The sequence below is a fragment of the Haemaphysalis longicornis genome, unplaced genomic scaffold (genome assembly GCF_048455015.1).
Source record: "Haemaphysalis longicornis isolate Haplotype H1 unplaced genomic scaffold, Haemaphysalis longicornis Haplotype H1 scaffold_1, whole genome shotgun sequence".
Taxonomy (NCBI): Eukaryota; Metazoa; Arthropoda; class Arachnida; order Ixodida; family Ixodidae; genus Haemaphysalis; species Haemaphysalis longicornis.
Genome location: NW_027526203.1, coordinates 140,697,048 through 140,717,250, shown reverse-complemented (window position 1 = coordinate 140,717,250; position 20,203 = coordinate 140,697,048). Strand labels below are relative to the sequence as shown.

General features: G+C 48.4%; 1 protein-coding gene across 3 annotated transcripts in view; it reads right to left on the bottom strand.

Moving 5' to 3' along the window:
* LOC144137115 (uncharacterized) overlaps positions 1-20,203 on the bottom strand; it is a 46,344-nt gene that overhangs the window by 17,781 nt on the left and 8,360 nt on the right. For 2 of the 3 annotated variants that reach the window (XM_077669447.1, XM_077669448.1), the window contains exon 2: positions 7,739-7,841. The exons of the other annotated variant lie outside the window; for it this stretch is intronic. In XM_077669447.1, the coding sequence (XP_077525573.1) occupies positions 7,739-7,808 (70 nt within the window). In that variant the 5' untranslated portion in view covers positions 7,809-7,841. The remainder of the gene's footprint in view (positions 1-7,738; positions 7,842-20,203) is intronic. 3 annotated transcript variants of the gene reach the window in all.

Below are 20,203 nucleotides of genomic sequence, written 5' to 3'. Positions count from 1 at the left end.
GCAGCGGAATCAGTCTATTTCTTAGTTCATTGTTTTTAGTATTATTTTGCTCTGGCATCCACCGCTGAGGCCTCAATTCCACCCGTGGGGTTCCTTGGCGCACTTTTAGGCCATGACTCGGCATGAACTAAGTCGCACTTGATTCTGAACTTATAAGGGTTATCTTAGAACCAAGCCCTTAGGTGGCCTGTGATACACAAGTTTTTTTGTAGCGTCTATAGAGCGGGAATTCCGGACCCGCCCCGCTTGCGGCGATCGCCTAACGCAACGGTTCTCAAATAGGGGTCCAGGGGTAGCGAGGACGTTTGAAGTGTCCACGAAACCCACCTTGAAAATCTCCTCCCACCCACATTGAATTGTTTTCTTGTTCTTTTTTTTTTTTTTTGCTAAACCTTGCTGGAAATTAAAAAAAAGGTGACTTGTATGCTTATTTTCTCCGCGTAGGCACTGTTTTAACGTTGGCTTTTTGCGTGACACGCCAGCTATGCGGAAAAGCCAGACACACAAAAGGCAGCTTTGTTTTGTTTGGGTGACTTTGAGCTGCAAGAGCAAATTGTTTGACAATACAACACGCATCAGCATAGTTCATCGTGGGATCCCCCATCACTTTTTCAAGCCCGAAAGCGGTCCCCGGCACACTCATGATGCGTAGCCACTGGCCTAGCGAGATGGTGAGTTGTAGAGGCGCTGATATTTGAACGGCTTGCAAGAAGCGGGCCGCTCCTTGGTCAGCCCAAACCTAATGTCGCGAGCTGGGCCACCCATGCCACCCACTTGGGTGGAATCGTTAGTTGACACCAGCAGCGCGCACAGGATTTCATATCGGGGATTGGACCGGACCCACTAGACAAAAAAGGGCCGCGGAACAACATAGCATCAAGCTCAAGCACACAATACAAAAAGACGAGAAAAATAAGTGTAAATTTAAAGAGCAGTTAAGAACTTCGGAATGCAGTAGGCGTGTCCCACATAACATGGCTACCGTTTTTTATGTTATTTTTCTTTTTTTAGGGGTGCCGTGAAACGGCTCTTCGTCGTGGTGACAGCAGACAACCAAGCGATCGTAAGCTTGACGCATCGTTTGCTATAAGATAAGGGCTATCGAAAGTCGTTATTTGATACCACACACACTCAGCTGCCTTGTCTATTGCCTCCTCGCTCACCGCCCGAAACCAAAAAAAATTAGCAGTGGCTTAGCTCGGCTATGCCAGGATATACGTAGCGTGAGCTATGGTTCAGCTGATTATTCTTAGGTTTCCTGGTTGTCTAGGATCAGCTGATTATCATTCTTACTGCTGCTAAAACGATTTCCAATCCAATCCAGTTCAGTGCAGTCCTGTCCAGTCCAGTCCAGTCCAATCTGGTCCAGTCCAGTCACTGCTCTCCAGAAGCCACGCGAAACGACTATCAAGCGGCTCCTGCGCAGCGTCAGACTTGGCTACTGCGCAACCGAGGCGCACAGCTGGGCACGCGCCGGCGCTAGTGCTTCTGCCGCGGCGATGACGTCACTCCTCCGGATTGCGCAGTCCGGCGAATGTGCAGACCCAATTCTCTACACACCCGTACTCCAATTGGAATCCAATACAATCCAATCTAATCCAATCTATTACAATTTAATCCAATCCAATCTAATCCAATCTATTACAATCTAATCCAATCCAAATCCAATTCAAGCCAATCCAACACAATTCAATGCTCCTCGGGCTTCCGCAGCACGGCCCTTGAAGGTCCATGCGAAACTGCTCAACCTCTGCCAGTGTAGCTTACGCTACAAAATTTCTGGAGGAGCCGCGCCCCCCTCCGTGAACCCCTCCCTGCGTACGCCAGTGGTTAACACCGCCTTCTGCTGGGAACGAGGACTCTGCTTCGCTTTCCGCTTGCAGAGGCTGCAGAATCCTGATGTAGGCGATACATAAAAACACCCGTGGCTATATCATCTCTCACAAAATCCCGATAGACCGAATCAATCCGGGTCGGCATATGTGTGAATACTTCAGTGTGTGTTTTCCGAAATAATTATCAGTTGGAAGTAGCGCTTGACCGTGTCACTACTCTTTATCCTTCCTTCGCTTTTTTTTCGCGCTGTGAACTTCGGTTCAGTGGAGTACCAACGAGCCCAAACTTTCACGTTCAACAGCTGGAAAGGCCACAAGCTTCACCAAGAGGCCTAACCGTGTTCGGAAGACGGAGAGGTTGTTCCGTTGTTGGGGCCCTCCCCATCTTCTGTGCGCAGCCTCGCCAATAAATCGAGCTCGGTTCCACGGAACCACTGCTCTTTGATGCGACGATATAAGCTGCAACATCAGTGCCACCCGTGGAAAGACACCTTGCTCGTCATAATTTCAGCCGTCCGTGCATTACGACTGTCCTAAAATGCGTCACGTACGACGGACAAAGGAGAGTCATACGCCAACCAAAAAGGAGATAATGCGCTGAGCTTAAAAAATGACAAACCGTTATTGGCAATTTTTTATAACTGGAACAAACCTGAGGATGTCCATATTCGGGAATTTTATTGCGAGATTCGGATTTCTAAGCGCAGAACTCCTCCCGCATGCGAGGGACACGCTGAGGTGCTACGCACACAACTCAAGCTGGCCCGTTCCTTTTTGCGTTCGTTTTAAAGACGCTAGCTATCTGTACCTTCGGGCGAAAGGGACTGACCGCGATATACAAACAACTGAACAACGGCAAGAAGACTAAATGCGAACACGTCTGCGTCGAGGTCGCACCAGGCAAGAACTGCAGGCAGCGGCTGTACGTGGTGAACGTCTACAGCAACTCTAAAGACTACATCCAGAAATTCAAGACCTTGCTGAGGGCAGCGAGTAACCTGGCCCCGAGAACCACGCTGGTGGTGGGGGGTGACTTCAATGCACTACACCACTCGTGGGGGTACAACAGAGACACCGCCAATGGTAAAGACCTGATGTACGAAGCGACGGAACAATGCTACACCCTGATCACGAACCCCAAGCAACCTACGCGAACGGGCCTCACGTCGACTCAACGGGACACCAACGCCGGACCTAACCTTCATCAAGAACAGAGCAGAGGTTACATGGCGCAACACCGGTAAAGATCTGGGGAGCGATCATTACATACTAGATATCGAACTGGCAGGCACAGGCGAATGCAAGATCGAACACAAATGGACGGACTAGGACGCCTTCCGCAAGCAGAGAAGCGACGACCCGGGAATGCTCGACATCGAAGACATTGAAGAATGGACGACGAGGCTGAAGGAAGTCCAGGAAGCGACCAAGAATATCCAGACTAGCGACGACATTACATGCGTAGACAGCCTACTGGTGCACCTCATCGAAGCGAAGAGGTCCATCAAGGAGCGCTGGAAGAAGCAGCGATGGAACAGGAAGCTACGAAAGAAGGTGGCGGAGCTAAATCGAGCGATCGAAAAACACAGCGCGTACCTCTGCAGACAGCAGTGGGACGAGGTGTGCAACCGCATCGACGGCAACCTCCACCAAGGCAAGGCCTGGTCTCTGATCAGACACTTGCGCGACGAGACCAAAACCAAATCGTTCCAGCAGAACCACATGGCGCGAAGCCGAGAAGACCCTTGGCAGAGCAGAGCTGATCAAGAAGCTGGGCGCCAAGTACCTACCACAGACTACGGCCGAACAACAATCAGAATACGAAGGGACCCCCAACGGCAGGCTGGACCGGGACGTCTCGACGGCCGAGGTTGCAAAGGCTTTGCGGGAGCTGAACACCAGATCGGCAGCGGGACCAGACGGAGTATCGAACAAGGCACTGAGAAACCTCGATGACTCGTCGATCGAAGCGCTCACAAGATATTACAACAGATGCTGGCGAAGCGGCCGACCACCGAAACAGTGGAAGACAGCTAAAACGGTACTCATTCCGAAACCGGGAAAACCACTGAGCATTGAGAACGTGCGGCCAATCTCGCTAACGTCATGCGTGGGGAAGGTCTTCGAGCACGTGCTGGCGAACAGGTGGCAGGACTACCTCGAAGAAGAGGGGCTGTATCCGGACTCGATGATCGGATTCAGGAGAGGCTTGAGCACCCAAGACGCGATGCTACAACTGAAGAAAGAAATCATCGAGGACTATACAAGGGACAGCAAGGTGATACTGGGCCTAGACCTGCAGAGCGCCTTCGACCGAGTGAGGCACTCAGCCATCCTGGCGCAAGTGTCAAGGCTCAACATGGGAGAGCGGAGTTACAAATACATCGAGGACTTCCTGTCAGGCCGCAAGATCGAGCTGCACGCGGGAGAAATCGATTTACCAAAGCGAGACGTAGGCAGCGTGGGCACGCCTCAAGGGTCGGTGATCTCACCGCTGGTGTTTAACACTGTCATGATCCGAGTCGCCGAAGTGGTGTCGAGTGTCGAAGGCGTTCGACACACCATTTATGCAGACGACAACACCCTATGGACGGCCGGCGGCACAGACGCAGGCATTGAGAGAAGGTTGCAGAAGGCGATCTCAGCCATCGAAGACCGGTTGGACGGAACGGGTCTGCAGTGTTCGCCGTCCAAGACAGAGCTCCTGGTATACTCGCCTCGCAAGGTGGGCCGGCAGCCGCTGCCCCCGAGGGAGTGCGATCACCTGGAGCTGATCACAAAGACAGGCCAGCGAATCCCAGAAGTACCGGAGATCAGGGGGCTGGGCATGCTGATCAACGGCAACGGTAACAGGGAGAACCTGATGAAGAAACTGGCGAACAGAACGGCAAGTACCCTGCGGCTGCTCCAGCGCGTAGCGACCAAAAAGACGGGCATGCGCGAAGAGGGGCTGGCGAGACTGGTGCAGTCTTTCTCAATCAGCCACGTGGCATACACGGCGGCGTACCACAAGTGGACGCAGACCGACAAAGTCAAGATAGACATTATGATCCGAAGAATGTATAAACGGGCACTAGGACTGAACGAATCGACGAACACCGAACGACTGCTGCAACTGGGCGTCCACAACACGGTGGATGAGCTCATCGAGGCCCAGCTGGAAGCAGAACGAGAACGACTGGCAGCGACCAAGACGGGTAGAGCTACCTCGAGACCCTGGGCTACAGGTACCAGATTATGGGGAGACAACTCCAAGACCTAGACGAAAAGGTGCGGTAGTTAACGTGCGGGTGAGTCCCATTCCGAAGAACATGCACCCAGAACGCAATCAAGAACGAAGACGCGCAAGGGCAAAATACATAATCGAGCAATAGAGTAACGACCCGCGAACACGGTACGTCGATGCGGCACACTATGGCCGAGGCAGGTATGCGATGGTAACCATAAACGCAAGAACGGGAAGGGTGGCCAAGTCAGGTAGCGCGAAGTGCGAGAACGCCACCGAGGCAGAAGAGATCGCCATAGCCCTGGCGATGTCCGACGCCACTTGCAACAGGATCCTGAGCGACTCTCAAGAGGCCGTCTGCCACCTGGTGAATGGCCGAGTGAACGGCAAGGCAGCCAAGATCATCGCTAAAACGGGTGTCCAAGAAGAAAGAAGAGTAGAAATCAGATGTATCCCGGCCCACGCGGGCGAATGCTCCCCATACGCACCGAAGCACAACGAGACGGCCCACAGGGAGGCGCGCGCAATAACACACCGCGCCCCCAGTGTGAGGAGATCGTCCCGAGTGGGCACGGTGGGTGGAGACTAGGGACAGACCCGCGGGTTACGGCGAAACACTCAAGAACATGCGGCTGATGAGAAGAGCGTATCCGCCGTCCCACCGGGCGCTGGGTCGCTAAAAGCCAACGTATCTCAGAAGGCTATACAGACGGCGTCGGTCACGTCACCGGCACCACTACACCATACCCCGACGAATACCCAAATGCCTAACGCAGCGTGTGTAAGAAAGGGCCGGCCAACCGGTGGCACGTCATGTGGGATTTTTCCTCCGACCCAGACGGCGCAAGTTTCGAAGAATGCCCGGCGGAACTTCAAATAGCCATCGAGTCAACTAACAAGACGGATCAAGCATGGGCCATCCAGCAGGTCTTCATTGCGCTCGAAAGGCACGGGCTCCGCAAAGGGGCTAGCGCTTAGTAGGGCCGCAGAGAAGATGCGACGGCGGGCCACGTCGGGGCGGGGGTCGTAACAGACTCCAGCCCACTGCATATTTTTGAAATAAAGTCATTTCCAGTCCAGTCTAGTTTTTTTTTTTTTTTGGGGGGGGGGGGGCAACCTAAACGCGGAAATATGAGTCTGTCTGTACACTGTACTGTCTGTCTGTCTGTCTGTCTGTCTGTCTGTCTGTCTGTCTGTCTGTCTGTCTGTCTGTCTGTCCGTCTGTCTGTCTGTCTGTCTGTCTGTCTGTAAATTCAACTACCTGCCGCCTGGCCAAAAGACCGTGGAAAGAAGGTCTGAGCCCAAATATATGTAAGGAAGATCGTTCCAAACTACCACAGTGCTACCATGGCTCGTGCGCTTGCACATATTCCTGTAACATAATTTCCTGTAACATACACACGCACATAAACGTATATTTTGGTCATGTTACTCGCGCTACCGCACTCTCTTAGCCTCTTTATCATACTCCCCACCCCCTCTCCCAAATTCTGATCCCATTCCGCTTCTCCGCTTCCCCACATCTTCTTTCCTGCCTCCTCCCATCGCCTCTTCCCCTCTCCCTCTTAGAATGCGCCCCACCATCGCACACTATTCCTCCTCCACCTCTTCACACCATATTTTTTCTTTGTTTATTTCCACTTCTTCCCACCCACTTCCCCACACTCCCGCTGCACTTTCCACATTCTCTCCTCCCTCCTCTCTTCCTCTCTTTCTCTACGCCCTCTCCCTCCTTTACTCTCTCTTCCCACTGCACTCATCTTTCTTTCTCTCCCGACTCGTGTTTTCGCTCACTGTCGCCTACTCTCCTCTTTCTCCGTTTTCTCCTCCCATCACATTTTCACCACCCCATTCGCACCCCTCCCCCTACCCATTACCATTTCCTTCGCACTTGTTGTCCCTTACCTGTTCCCTCCCGCTGAACTCTTCTCCCTGAAGCGCGTTTATCTCTTTTCAACTCTCTCTCTCTCTCTCTCTCTCTCTCTCTCTCTCTCTGAATATCCACTTCCTTCTCCTCCTTCTCATCGTCTTTTTTCTTCGTCTCCCCCTCTTGTCTATCCCCACCTGTACCTTTCTCGCTCCTCCCCTCTCCTTCTCTCGACAGCTCCCTCTAACTCCCCAGGTCACTTGATGCACCTGCGGGTCACTAGTAATGTACGGGTCGCGGTTTAGTCATCTTTTCTTGACTATCTTGACCGGGTAGCCCTTGCGCCACTAAACAACACAATCATCATCACCACCATCATCATCAGAGACTTCCCGTCAGTGGCACACGGAGGTCTCACTGATTGTTCACCAGTCACTGAACAACCGATTCCCAGCGAGTCAGCAATTTACTGGAGACTGCAGGCTCACCAGCAACATTACTGGCTGATTCGACAGACAGACAGACAGACAGACAGACAGACAGACAGACAGACAGACAGACAGACAGACCAAAGTTTTAGGTGGCCTAAGAAAGGCTATCGTCTTTAAAACACCGCTAATCACGCACACTGCGCCTTCCCATCGTCCGCGATAGTCCGCAAGCTCGCGGATTGGCCGAAAGTTAATCAGTACGTCGTCATAACCGTTCTCACAATGGTGCCCCGTCAGACGTGACATCGCGACTGATCTACCGCTGTTTCGGGCAGGCTACCTGTACCTGCGAGCGCGTCGAGAGGGCAGGCCTCTTTACCTGTGCGGTAGCCACATAGGCGGACGAGCAGCAGCAGCACCACCAGGCCGGAGTGCGTCCTCGCTTTCATCGTAGCCGCATGTCTTCGTTCCGGAAGAAAACCCTGCAACACCCATAGCGCACACCAAGAAAGATTTGTTGCCTTTTAAGAGTTACTTTTTTTCAGCTTTTCGCAAAGAATGACATGCTTTTAGTACGCAGTTAACAGGCGCGTCCATTTAGATGGCCACGATGTACCCGAGCCAATTATTACTCATCTTCAGATAACTTGGAGACGCTCTCGAAAGATTTTTCTCTCTTTCCCGGTTGGGGCACTGTTTGCGGTCTTGAGCGACGTCACTCAAGAATCATTCGGCTGTGTATGGACCGGCTTCTTTTCAGTTGCCGCACTAAATGCATTCGATAGCCACCTTAAAGAAAATTGCCACGGAAGCAGAGAAGAGGCTGAAAGGGGTGTCAACTGCGACGAGCAAATCACGCACTTCCGCTTTTCTTCTGGCTACTGCTATCGCTCCTAAAGTGCTCCCACGCACGAAGGAAATAGTGAAAGCGCTCATTTGCACGAGCGCAAGTGCAAAGCCAGTAATGTATACTTACGCACTGCTCGGGACCCGCAGTATACTAACCTGCGTTGATATTCAGCCATGCTAAACCTTTACCAGACGCGTTTATTACCTTCTGCGAGCACCAAGCGAGCGCCTCGATCCCACCGAGGTACGCACTCATTTGCATATCCAAACGTTTGCTCTGAACCTGAAATATGTTTGCTGGAGAGATAGAGAAAAAAAATATTTATAAACCGACGAGGTGAGCCAGACTAGCGTCTTGCTACGCTATATGGGGGTGAATGTGATATAAAAAGTTAGCCCTCACACACGCATAAATATATATGTATTCAAACGCGCGCGCGGAACGCCCACGCACCTACAGGCGAAGCGCTGCATTCACATTGCCCCTAAGAGTTGTTAACACCACCGTTGGCCTGCAGCGCATGCTCAGTGGCCACGCTGTGCTGCTGAGCCTAAGGGAGAGGATTTGATCATGGCCGCTGTGGCTTCTTTTCAGACGGAGGTGAAAATCGAAAACACCCGTGAGTCGATATTTCGGCGCATGTTTAAGACCCCCAGCTAGGGGGTCCAAATTAATCTGCAGTCCTACGGCGTGTCTCACAGTCCAGGTGCCTGGCTTCGGAGCAGTAAACTCTACCCCGTTCCCTTAAGAAAAAAAGAAAAGAAAAGAGAGCAACTACTGTTGGATCGTTAGAAATGCGGGATAATCTCGCTCCTTCCGCTGTTCAGTCACTTGAGCATACCATCACTTTCGAACACATTCCGTATTTTTAACAGCGAAGCTGTTTAGCAAATCGTAATTTTTTGTGTGCGCAGTTAAAAATACCATGAAATTGCCGAGCAGTCTGACCCTGAGGCAAACTGACAACCGGCGAACCACCAGGGTAACAAAATCAACACCCAGAGACGGGTCTACAAGAAGGGGATGGTCATTAACTCGATAGAGTTATAAAAAAACAACATTCGGAGGCAAAGAATGGACTGGGGCAGCGCAGGACAAGAGCGCTCAAGGTCAATGGGAGAGACATTCATGCTTCAGCCGACCTAAAGAGGTTGTTGATGAAAGTGACGATAAATATGCCCTCAGATTGTGTCTTCATGACGCTTTTGAAGAAATAAGAGTAACCACTCCATAGCACCAAGAGAGCGGCTGGGGAAAAAATTGGGACGTGCCACCGTATGGAAGACAGGCATTTTCTCTGAAAAGAAACGACTTGACGTCATGAGAGACATGTCACAAGTCCAGCGACTCCGCATACAAACTCTCCTCATCCAAAAACATGGATCCAAACTTGCACAAGAGGAGGCGATATGACAGGATCAAGTAAATTCGAGGAAAGTCAAATACCATGAGAACACAGCATACACCGACTCAAGGATGTACGAAAGTATACGAGGCAGCCATTGTCGTAGTTGACTACACTGGCAATCTGTGTGACTGCACCTTATACGTACAGGAACAGAGAAGTGGAAGTCGGAGCCATCCTCTTTGCAATCCGACTAGTGGAAGTCTTGAATAGAAGCGCAAACATCATTACAGACTCTCAAAGAGCATTAGTCTGTTGTCTGCTGGCAGAATAGTTAAACGGTTCGGTAAGATACTCCCTTCCACAATTCAGAAAGTTAATAACGTCACCTCGACACTAGGGCAGAAGTGTCTGAAAGAGAACGAGGCACCGACCAAGGGGTACGCGAACTCACATACCGTGCTCCTTGCAACCAGGACTTCTACACTCCCCACCGCGAAAATTTTAAGGACACTTACTCATCCTACGCCAAGGAACACGATTTTTCCCCTTACTGCAAGGGGGTCTCAAGGCCGAAGAATTGCAAACTCTATGGTGCCAACACAAGTATCTGAAAATCCATGTGGGCGAAGATACTAGGTGGGAACATGACATATTAACTTAAAACTTTGGTAAACATGGGGAAACATCCACCCTCTTCCACGCAACCGAGCCATGTCCAACCTAGCCACGCAACCAAGCCATGTTTAGGGGAGAACAACTTAAACATTACATACCATTCCACTTCTATCGAGACATGGGAGGCAGCTTTGACCAGCTCGTAACCTCAAGATCAGCGCGAGCTGATGAGAGCGCAAGGAATGAGCTGCTACGTCCGGGGGCTTAGACTGCAGGTTCCACCCTCGAGCTCCTTACCCTCAATTTACCCCCTTTTCCTAAACCCCAACAATTTCTTCAGTAACAAAGATCTTCACTCTCTCCCTCTCTCTTCACAAAAAGCAAAAACTGTCAGTACGGCTTAGACATCAGAGAACAAACACTTTTAACACTGACACCTTCTCGCTCAAACTGACAAACCGCCCGCATTAACTGCAGCACGTATTGGTGCTACGAGGTTCCATACAGTTAACAAGAGGAAGTCGTCAGAACACCTGTCAGCATATATTTCTATACCGAGAAGATAAAGAAAGCCAAGGAACTGAAGAAACCACACAAACACAAGCACACGCTCAAACAGATGACCCATAAAGGGTTGAAAGTTTCAGCACATATTTAAATGTACTATTATTTAAATCTGGTGATCCTTTTTCCCCCTTAATTACAGGCCGATATCAATAACGAGTGTTTCCTGTAAGATTTTTGAGCAAATAATATATTTGAATTTGGTTATATTTCCGGAAGATAACTCATTTTTTACCCCTAAGAAACATGGATTCCGTAAAAAAAAATTCTTGTGAGACGCAACTTATTTGTTTCATACATGACATTGCCACTGCTGTTGATAATAGACATTGCATTGATAATATTTTTCTTGATTTCTCTAAGGCTTTTGACTTAGTTAATCACCAATTATTATGCATGAAGTTAAGCAAACTAAATGTTGATCCAAACATTCTTTCTTTGATTGAAAATTTTTATCTAATAAAACACAGTTTGTATCTCCAAATGAATTTGATTCTCCACACTGTCTAGTGACATCAGGGGTACCACAGGGTTCTGTGCTGGGTACTTTGCTTTTCTTGATTTATGTTAACGACTTGCCTTCAGTAGTTACTTCAAGCATTAGGTTGTTCGCAGATGATTGCGTTATTTATAGAACTATCACTGCAGATTCTGACGCTTCCATACTTAAGAGTGACCTCCATAATATTACTACATGGTGTAACACATGGAAGATGCGTCTAAATACTAACGAATGCAAAACAATTAGATTTTCACGTAAGCCTGATACCTCCAATATTTCCGACTACTATATCCAGGTCTCTAAACTAGAACTTGTTGCTTCTTACAAATATTTAGGAATTCATATCCCCAACAACCTTTCTTGGCAACTTCATGTAAATGTTATTGTTAATAACGCGAACCGTATGCTTGGGTACTTGCGACGTAATTTCTCTATGGCGCCTTCACACCTTAAAGTATACTGTTTTATAAAACTTTAATTCGGCCTAAACTTGAGTACGCGTGTTCGGTGTGGGATCCCCATTATGATTATCTCATTAACATGTTGGAAATGGTACAAAATCGTAGTGCACGCTTCATCCTTTCTAACTATGCTCGGACATCTAGTGTTTCAGCTATGAAACGAACTTTAAACCTTCCCAACCTATAGCCTTACGCAGAAAAATTGCCCGTTTGTCAGCCTTTCATAAAATTTATTTTTGAAACGCACACCTCAAAACTGAACTTCTTTGAGCGCCGTCATATGTATCATCTCGTATTGACCATCGCCATAAGGTATACATTCCCCACTGCAACACCAACTTATTTTTTGTCTCTTTCATTCCCAAAACTGCTAACGAATGAAATAGCCTGCCCCCTGCAATAGCAGGTATAATCGAACTCCCTTCATTCAAGGTTACCATTGAAAATTACTTTGGTTCCTTATGATTGCATTTTATTTGATTATTGATTGTAGGGTTTAACGCGCCGACACAGCGCAGGCGATGAGGCGCGCCGTTGTGGAGAGCTCCAGATTAATTTTGACCGCCTGGGGATCTTTAACGTGCGCCGAAATCTCGTACACACGGGCGTTTTTGCTTTTCTCCTCCATCAGAAAAGCGGCCTCCGCGGCCGGGAATCGAGCCCGCGACCTCGTGCTCAGCAGAGCAACGCCTTAGCCACTGAGCCACGCGGCGGGTTGCATTTATGCTATTGACTCTGTTGTGTATGCTACTCGCATTTTTTTGGTTGTCCACTATTGTTTTTGTTGTTGTTGTTCCCAATGATTTGTTCACTTTTGTTTTTTTTTTCTGATGTTAATTCCAATGACCACTCCCTTCTGTAACGCCCTCTGGGCATTGAACTCAATCAATAAATAAAAGTAGCAATGGGAAGGCAGCCTCCTGCCCAAGGGGAAATTGCATTGTCTAGCTAGATTAGGCTAATAAATCCAGTGTACGTGCTGACAGCTCCCTTAGTCAACTACTGTGTATTGACAGATTATGTGGAACTGTTTTCGTAGGATGGAGTATGTGCGAATACTGATGGTAAATTCAGGTGTAGGATTAATGAACGATGTGAAAAAAAATATAAACAACGTTAATATAACGAGGTTGCTAATTTTAATTGAGAGATAAGCACGTGTGTTTCCCGTAACTTTCATAGAAACCGCGAAGCTGACTTAAACTTATAAATGGGGTAAGACTCCCGCACCTCGCGGTCGTGGTGGGTTTTAAAAGCGGATTCCGAAATTGTTGCTTTAGGATGTTCAAATGCATGACGGGGACCGTTCACTTGTCTTGACAAAGGTAAATAAGGACAACTCTTCGAAAGATAGCGGTGATTATTGAACCGCTTACGAAAGGGTGTTTCAGTTTGGCCGATATATTGTTGTCTACCAATAGCGCACTATAGAAGGTATACGACATAAGCGGAGTCACAGTTAAAGTTACCTTTTATATTTGATTGATTTGATTGATTGATTGTAGGGTTTAACGCGCCGACGCAACGCAGACGATGAGGCGCGCCGTAGTGGAGGGCTCCGGATTAATTTTGACCACCTGGGGATCTTTAACGTGCGCCGAAATCTCGTACACACGGGCGTTTTTGCTTTTTCGCCTCCATCAGAAAAGCGGCCGCCGCGGCCGGGAATCGAACCCGCGACATCTACCCTTTATATTTACGTACTAGCCTGAAGCCGTGCTGGCGGCGCGCAGTGTGGTGGTCATTTGTGGGCATACTTTACATCGATGTTTATTACAGGTCATGCAGCCAGTGGTTTGTGCTCGGCTGATGCGAGAGTTAGTAAGAAAGTCGCTGACACTCTTCGAGCGGACGCTGAGTGGGTCAAAGCAAGGTTAGTTTGCGGAATAAAGTTCGGGGCTTTTTTAAATGCGAATGCATTTCTTAGTCGAGCCATGTCAGGCGCCGTGCGACGTCCACGCGCCCGCAACAGCTGCGAGCGCGCGCGCTCCTCCTCTCCCCTAGCAACCGGAGCAGGTGGTGCGGGCGGATCAGCGGCGAGTGAGTGGAGAGGAGGAGCGCGCTCGGGCGTGTGAGGGCGCTCGCATCGCGGGAGCTCGCCGGAGCTCCCGCGTGTGTGGGAGAGTGTAGGCGAGGCTAGGCGCGGTGCTTCGGTGCTTCTCCTCTCGACGCTCGCCCCACTCTCCCGTTCGCTCGGTCGCAAGTATACCGAACGCAAGCGCTTGAAGCGAGCTGCCGACGCCGAACTCCGTGCTCGGGAAGCCGCTGCGAAACGCCAACGCCGAGCCGAAGACCCTGAAATACGTGTTCGACATGTGCATTCGCATTTCCTCACGATTCCCTTCGGGGAGGTGGGGTGAATTTTTTCTTAAGGATTTCAGTACGAACTAATTGGTTGGCTCGCATAATGGCGTCATCAATAACCTGTTCCGGGTATTTTTTTATTCAGGAGGGCCGTCTTAAGTTCTCGACAGTTTGAGTCAAAGTCGGCTTGGTTTGTGCAAATCCTCCTAACACGGTGGGCTTGACTACAATGTATTGCTGTCTTATAAATGCGAACACTGCCGCGTTTCTGCCGGTTTTCTATGGAGTTTAGTTTGAAGCCTGCCCCGGGAAGTAGTTACGGCAACGTCCTAGGCTTGCCACCTGACCGGTTTTGGACCGGCCCGGCCGGTTTTTTAGACAGCAGGCTGGTTGCCGGTCGGTACTGCCGGCCGACATTGGCCGGTTTTTTGGCCATCGTGCCGCGGTCATTTCTTTTCGGGCTTTTGTAAGCGTAAATACAGCAACTACGACAACAAATATATGTGTCGACAAGCTGTGCAAAGACACGCGAGCAGAGGAAATGCGCGGCCGAGCACGATTCCCGAGATGGAAGGGGACCAAAGGGAGGAACCACACAACGAAATGCCACCGACGCGATAAGCAAGTGAGGTTACTCTTCAGTGCAGCACATTAAGAGCAATAGCCAAAACCTAAATCACCTTCGGTGCAAACGTTATGTTGCTTTCTCTGTAGGAAAACGCTACAATAAATGGAATGGCATGTCAATAACAATAACGTGGCGTCTTTTTTCAACACAAATTCCCCCCCCCCCCCTGAATTGCCTGTTTTTTCTTCGGGGAAAGGTGGCTACCCTACAACGTCCAGAAGGTTAACTCAGAGTCGGGAGTTGAAATGCTAGGATAGGTTAAATGCCTCAATTAAGGTTAGGAGCTCCGCTTCACCGTGCTACCATATCATGAATATGTCGTCAACATACCCTTTGTAGAACAGTGGCTTTGAAGGGACAGACAACCGATTTTTGTCGCGTATATGTTCTCTAGCTCATATGAAAGCCAGAGTTTTATATAGCCCGGTAACCACAAGCAATTTCTAAACAAACTGGCGGAAATAATTTTAATTTGGCAGCAAACTTCCTGAAAACGGAAGGGTGGCGGTTCGTAGTGTCGAAACTTGGAACTACAATATGTGTTCCTGTCACGTGACCTGCAAACCTAGCAGCTACTGTAACTGCTGAAGCGTTTATTTACGTATTGAAAACCTTTTAACACGAGTATTTGTATACGGTTAAATTGTATATGTATTTTTTTGCATTATTTTGAAAATTTTTTTAGACACGCCGCCCGCCGCCGCTGGGTTGCTCTCAGTGTGGCTAACTGAGCCTCCATGCCCAGAATCAACGGCAGCGTTCAGTAAACAGACCCAGTGAAGGAGCTTTGACGATTCTGCCTGAGGCAGAGACGTTTGTTCTGCCAAAATATTTGATTTCAGTTTCCAAATACGCCAACGGGAGCTTAAAAAAAAAAAAAAACGTCGCGCCCGGGGAGAATCGAACTTCCCGCCTCCACAACGTGAAGCCAGATTCTGCCTATCGTCTATCCCAACAGATGGCGCATTCGTGCAAAATAGACTGTTGCATTAAAAAAACACATACAAAAACAAGAAAGCCTGCGATTCAAACTTTTTTTAGCTGGGAACAAGTTTTTAAATATTGTTTTTTATTTCGCATACAGACAAAAGTATGTTGGCGAGCTACTCTATGTCATGGTTGCCAGCATTAGTTTTAGGAGGGACCCGCCGCGGTGGCTCAGTGGCTAAGGCGTTGCGCTGCTGAGCACGAGGTCGCGGGTTCGATTCCCGGCCGCGGCGGCCGCTTTTCTGATGGAGGCGAAAAGCAAAAACGCCCGTGTGTACGAGATTTCGGCGCACGATAAAGATCCCCAGGTGGTCAAAATTAATCCGGAGCCCTCCACTACGGCGCGCCTCATCGCCTGCGTTGCGTCGGCGCGTTAAACCCCACAATCAATCAATCAATTAGTTTTAGGAGGGACACATACAGTTCGTAGATAAAAAAACTTCGATTTAAAAAGTTCTAGGGCGTTATCAGCAAAACCGTTTCTCGTCAAGGTGCTTTAAGTAATATCCTTTCATTTGGGATAGAGAATATATACTCGACAAAAATCGGTTGTCTGTCCCTTTAAATTTTGAATGTCAGGGAAGTTTTATTCGAGGCGTGCCTTGAAGGTATTGACGTAGTTAGGACCGATTCTAGTTCCCATTGACGTTGTTGAAAAAGAAGATTAATTTTGCCTCCCACGTGCCCATCGTCGTCGTCGTCGCCGTCATCATCATCATCATCATCGCCATCCTAAGTTTGTTCCATTAAAGACACATCTGGATAAGTCTCGGCGGCTTGTCACTTTCCCAACATTTTGAGGCCGAAACCCGGGACCGTACCAGGGACCTTTAGATGTAGAAAAAGGGACGAGCCGCCGAGACCCATCTCGATGTGTCTTCAATGGAACTAACTTAGGAGGAGGATGGTGACGATGATGATGGTGATGGTGGTGGTGGTGGTTGGTTGGTTGGTGCCAAAGAATGGTTCATACCCACTCAGGGGTATTGGTCAGGAAATGGGCGCTAACTGAGAGAAAAGAAAAAACTGTACTTTGGATTAAAAGAAATAAAAGTGAATAAACAAAGGAAAAAAGGTGTCTATAAACGGGAATTAAAAAGATTAAGTAGACTGCCAGAAAATGAGGCGCGGCAGCAGATAGGACACACCAACTATAAAATCAACACTAATAAATAAGTGAAGGATAGGCAGAAGAACAGTGTGAAAAGTACGTAAAGAAATAAAGCAAGAAGATACGGCAGTGAAGGGGAGGCAGTGAGCGGGAAGGCAGTGGGTACAGGCGCAGACATGTTTTATAGAGAAGCCCGCCATCTTGATCTAGCGGCTAGCATGGTAGACGGCGACATTGAGATATGAATGAATGTACAGCACGGCAAAGATCCCCGCGGCAAAAACCCAGGACTTTCGCCCCGAATGATAATATTACAGGAACAGAGATTGGGTGGGCCAATTGATTAAAGTTGTTTTCCAGATATCTTTTTCGTATGGAGGTGAACCGCCGGCAGAAGAGGAAAAAAATGTTCTATAGTCTCGAATTCATTGACGATATTGGCATTTAGACGCCACCCGTTCCAATTCACTCTTATCATTTGAAGAGTTCCAACATTTAAAGTACGGGTGGAATGTTCATTTTTGTGGCTCTCGGCAATGCGAGGTGACCTTCACCGAGCTGCGCTGCAGGGTTCCAAGGCTTAATTTCTATCTGTTCAGATCGGAACTTTCACCTACAGAACTATGTGTGCGGTGCCAGGTCCCCGAAACAATCGATCATTTTTTCCTCGACTGTCGCCGTTTCTCAACAGCTAGACAACTGTTTTTGAAGGAGCCGATTGAGCGGTTGGGGTTGACTTTATCGATAACACTTATATTATCTATTGGCGCATCAAAGCTGGGATTTGCAAGGAGGGATATATATAATTGCATTCAAAATTTTCTCTCTGCCTCAGGTCGTTTGAATTGCTAAGCGGTGCTGATTAATGGGTAATTCGGGTTTCATTCACATCTAAGTTTCCTTTTTCCGGAAATAAGCATTTTGAAGTCCCACGTTTTTAACCGGTTTAGCCCTGGCCAATCCCCCCTTGTGGGTACGTGCCAAAAAATTTGAGGACATCATCATCATCATCATCATCATCATCATCATTGCAAAATGCACAAAGAGGTGAAGGGGCCAAACCACAGCGGTGCAAATAATAATTTAAATTTGGTACGCCACAGCGAAAGTTTGTTAGGCTAACTTCGCATTCGCGTGATTGACTAACCCGGCACTTCCATGAGAAGCGGAGGTGTTCAAGCTCTGAACCTACGCACGCAGTTTCAGCCATGCTTTGTAGGAGGCCTAATCTGCGGAAACGTGCCGAGGTGAGGAACTGTATGGGCGGCAAGATTTCTATCCAATGCAAGTCCTGCAACGTATCTGCCGATTCGTTAATCCAGATGCCAGCGTGTCCAGGCACCCACACCAAACGAACTTCTCGTAATGATGTAGGCAATAAATAATTAAGTCTCGACGTAGAGGAGATCTATTTGGGGACGAAAGAGCAGTGCAAACTGAGAGAGAGTCAGTAATTACTATTACATGTTGTTTAGCAGTATCTAACTTTCGAAGGGCTAGAACAATTGCCAAGTATTCTGCATCAAAAGAACTAGTGAAGTCAGGTAGTCGGAGGGAAAAGGCCCAATCTAAATCGGGAGAAACAATATCCACGCCTGCCTTCTCATTACGGACGGAGGCATCAGTGGCGATAATGACATGAGAGGGGAAACCTGTAAGGTGATCCTGCAAAAGGCCGGATAAGAGGTTCGACGGGAGCAATTTAGCATTTCTAGGGAAAATTTTATCGAAAACTACATCTAAGGATGAGACATGACGATTAGGTACGGTAACAGATAATAGGGCCACACGTAACGGGTCTAGTAAGGAATGTGCCATGTGGGCGTTTGAACCTGGGCCATGGGCTGCTGAAAAACAACGACGGCCATGTTACAAAGGCAATCTGCAGTCTGGACATGGGCGACGCCATTACTCCTAGGAATGCATCAACAGTGAGGGCGTGCAGGCGGGAGACTAGTGTGGGAATTTGAGCTTCCATGTATAAAACGTTTATTGGCCCGTATCGTGGGAGACCCAGACATGGTCTGAGAGCTTGCCGTTCTAGCGTTACCAGCGGCCGAAGTTTGTAATGTCCGCTTCCTGAGAACAGTACACATCCAAATTCAAGGATTGGTCGGACGTACATTCGGTAAATCATTAATAAGGTGTCACGGCGCATACCAAATTTCTTTTGACTAAGGTTTCTTAATAGCGAAACAGACCGGGCACCCTTAAAAGCAATATATTCAATGTGCGGACGCCAATTTAAAGTGTATTCGTATATTATTCCTAGGTGTTTTAGGGAAATGACCTGGGGAATAGTTTGCTGGCGGTAAATAAGAGAAATGGAGACTGGACCACCCACCGGAAAGACAAGGAGAGCTCATTTGTCCACATTTAAGTTTAAGTATAGGCCATCTAGCCAAGCCTCTAGGGCGCATAGATAGGTCTGAAGACGTTGGTACAATATGTGAATGTCTTTGGCTGACGCAAAGAAAGCGATGTCGTCAGCGTAAACGTACAACTGAACGTCTGGGTGTATTGTAATGGAGCTCATCAGAACATTAAAAAGCACTGGGGACAAAACAGAGCCCTGAGTGGTGACGACTGGCACGAGGGAGGCAAAGCATCTTCTTGTTCAATATCCTCCCCGCGCAAGAATGACCCAACAAGTTTAAGTAGTAAGATTTCATGGCAACAAAGAGGTGGAGTTCATAAAAAGCATGTCCGAGTAAATAGCGTTCTACAACTGGTGGCTTCTTTTATGACATCCGCCCTCACGTGAAAGTACGTAAACATATTACGGGTGAGAAAACTGTTTAGTACACGGCCCACGAAGTGTCATTTTCCGTTGAGGAGCCATCAGCTTTATATCCTATACATCTTGACACACCGCATGCGCTGGTGCCGCTTGCATCTTACATGCGTCCCCTTGAAAAGCAAACCGGCCCTAAATTTATTCTCTTTCGGTGTGGTTGTTCCTTTTCTGACTTTCTGGCGATATTTCAGGATTTTCATACGATCGGCTTGTTCACGGAACCTAAACAACTTCCGACGATCCGCGAGTGTGCAACCTTTTCCCGCTTTCTCTTCAAATTCATTGATTTCGTCAGGCCAGTTCTCGTTGTCAGGCGCTTTAAGCGTCGTTTTATTATGCCAATTTATACCATTATTATTGGACGAGGTGTTTTGTGGCCAGTATCGCATCACTGAACCGCGAAGCGACGGTGGTGCAAATGAAGTGATGATGGAAATGCAGTAGCGCTTCATGAGTTGCTAGCAAACGAGGCCACTAGTTTTGCTCATAATAAAATAACAACTCCGGATAATTATTTTTCCCGCAAGGTACCCTCCAACCCTACCCGGCTTCGGTGTGGGCCCTCCCCAAAACGACCAACCATTTTGCAATGTCCCTGACAAAAATGGACGAAGCTATCCGAAAGTCGTGTAAAGTGCCCCTCGGCATCTATTTTATTTGAATTGATTACTTTTTAG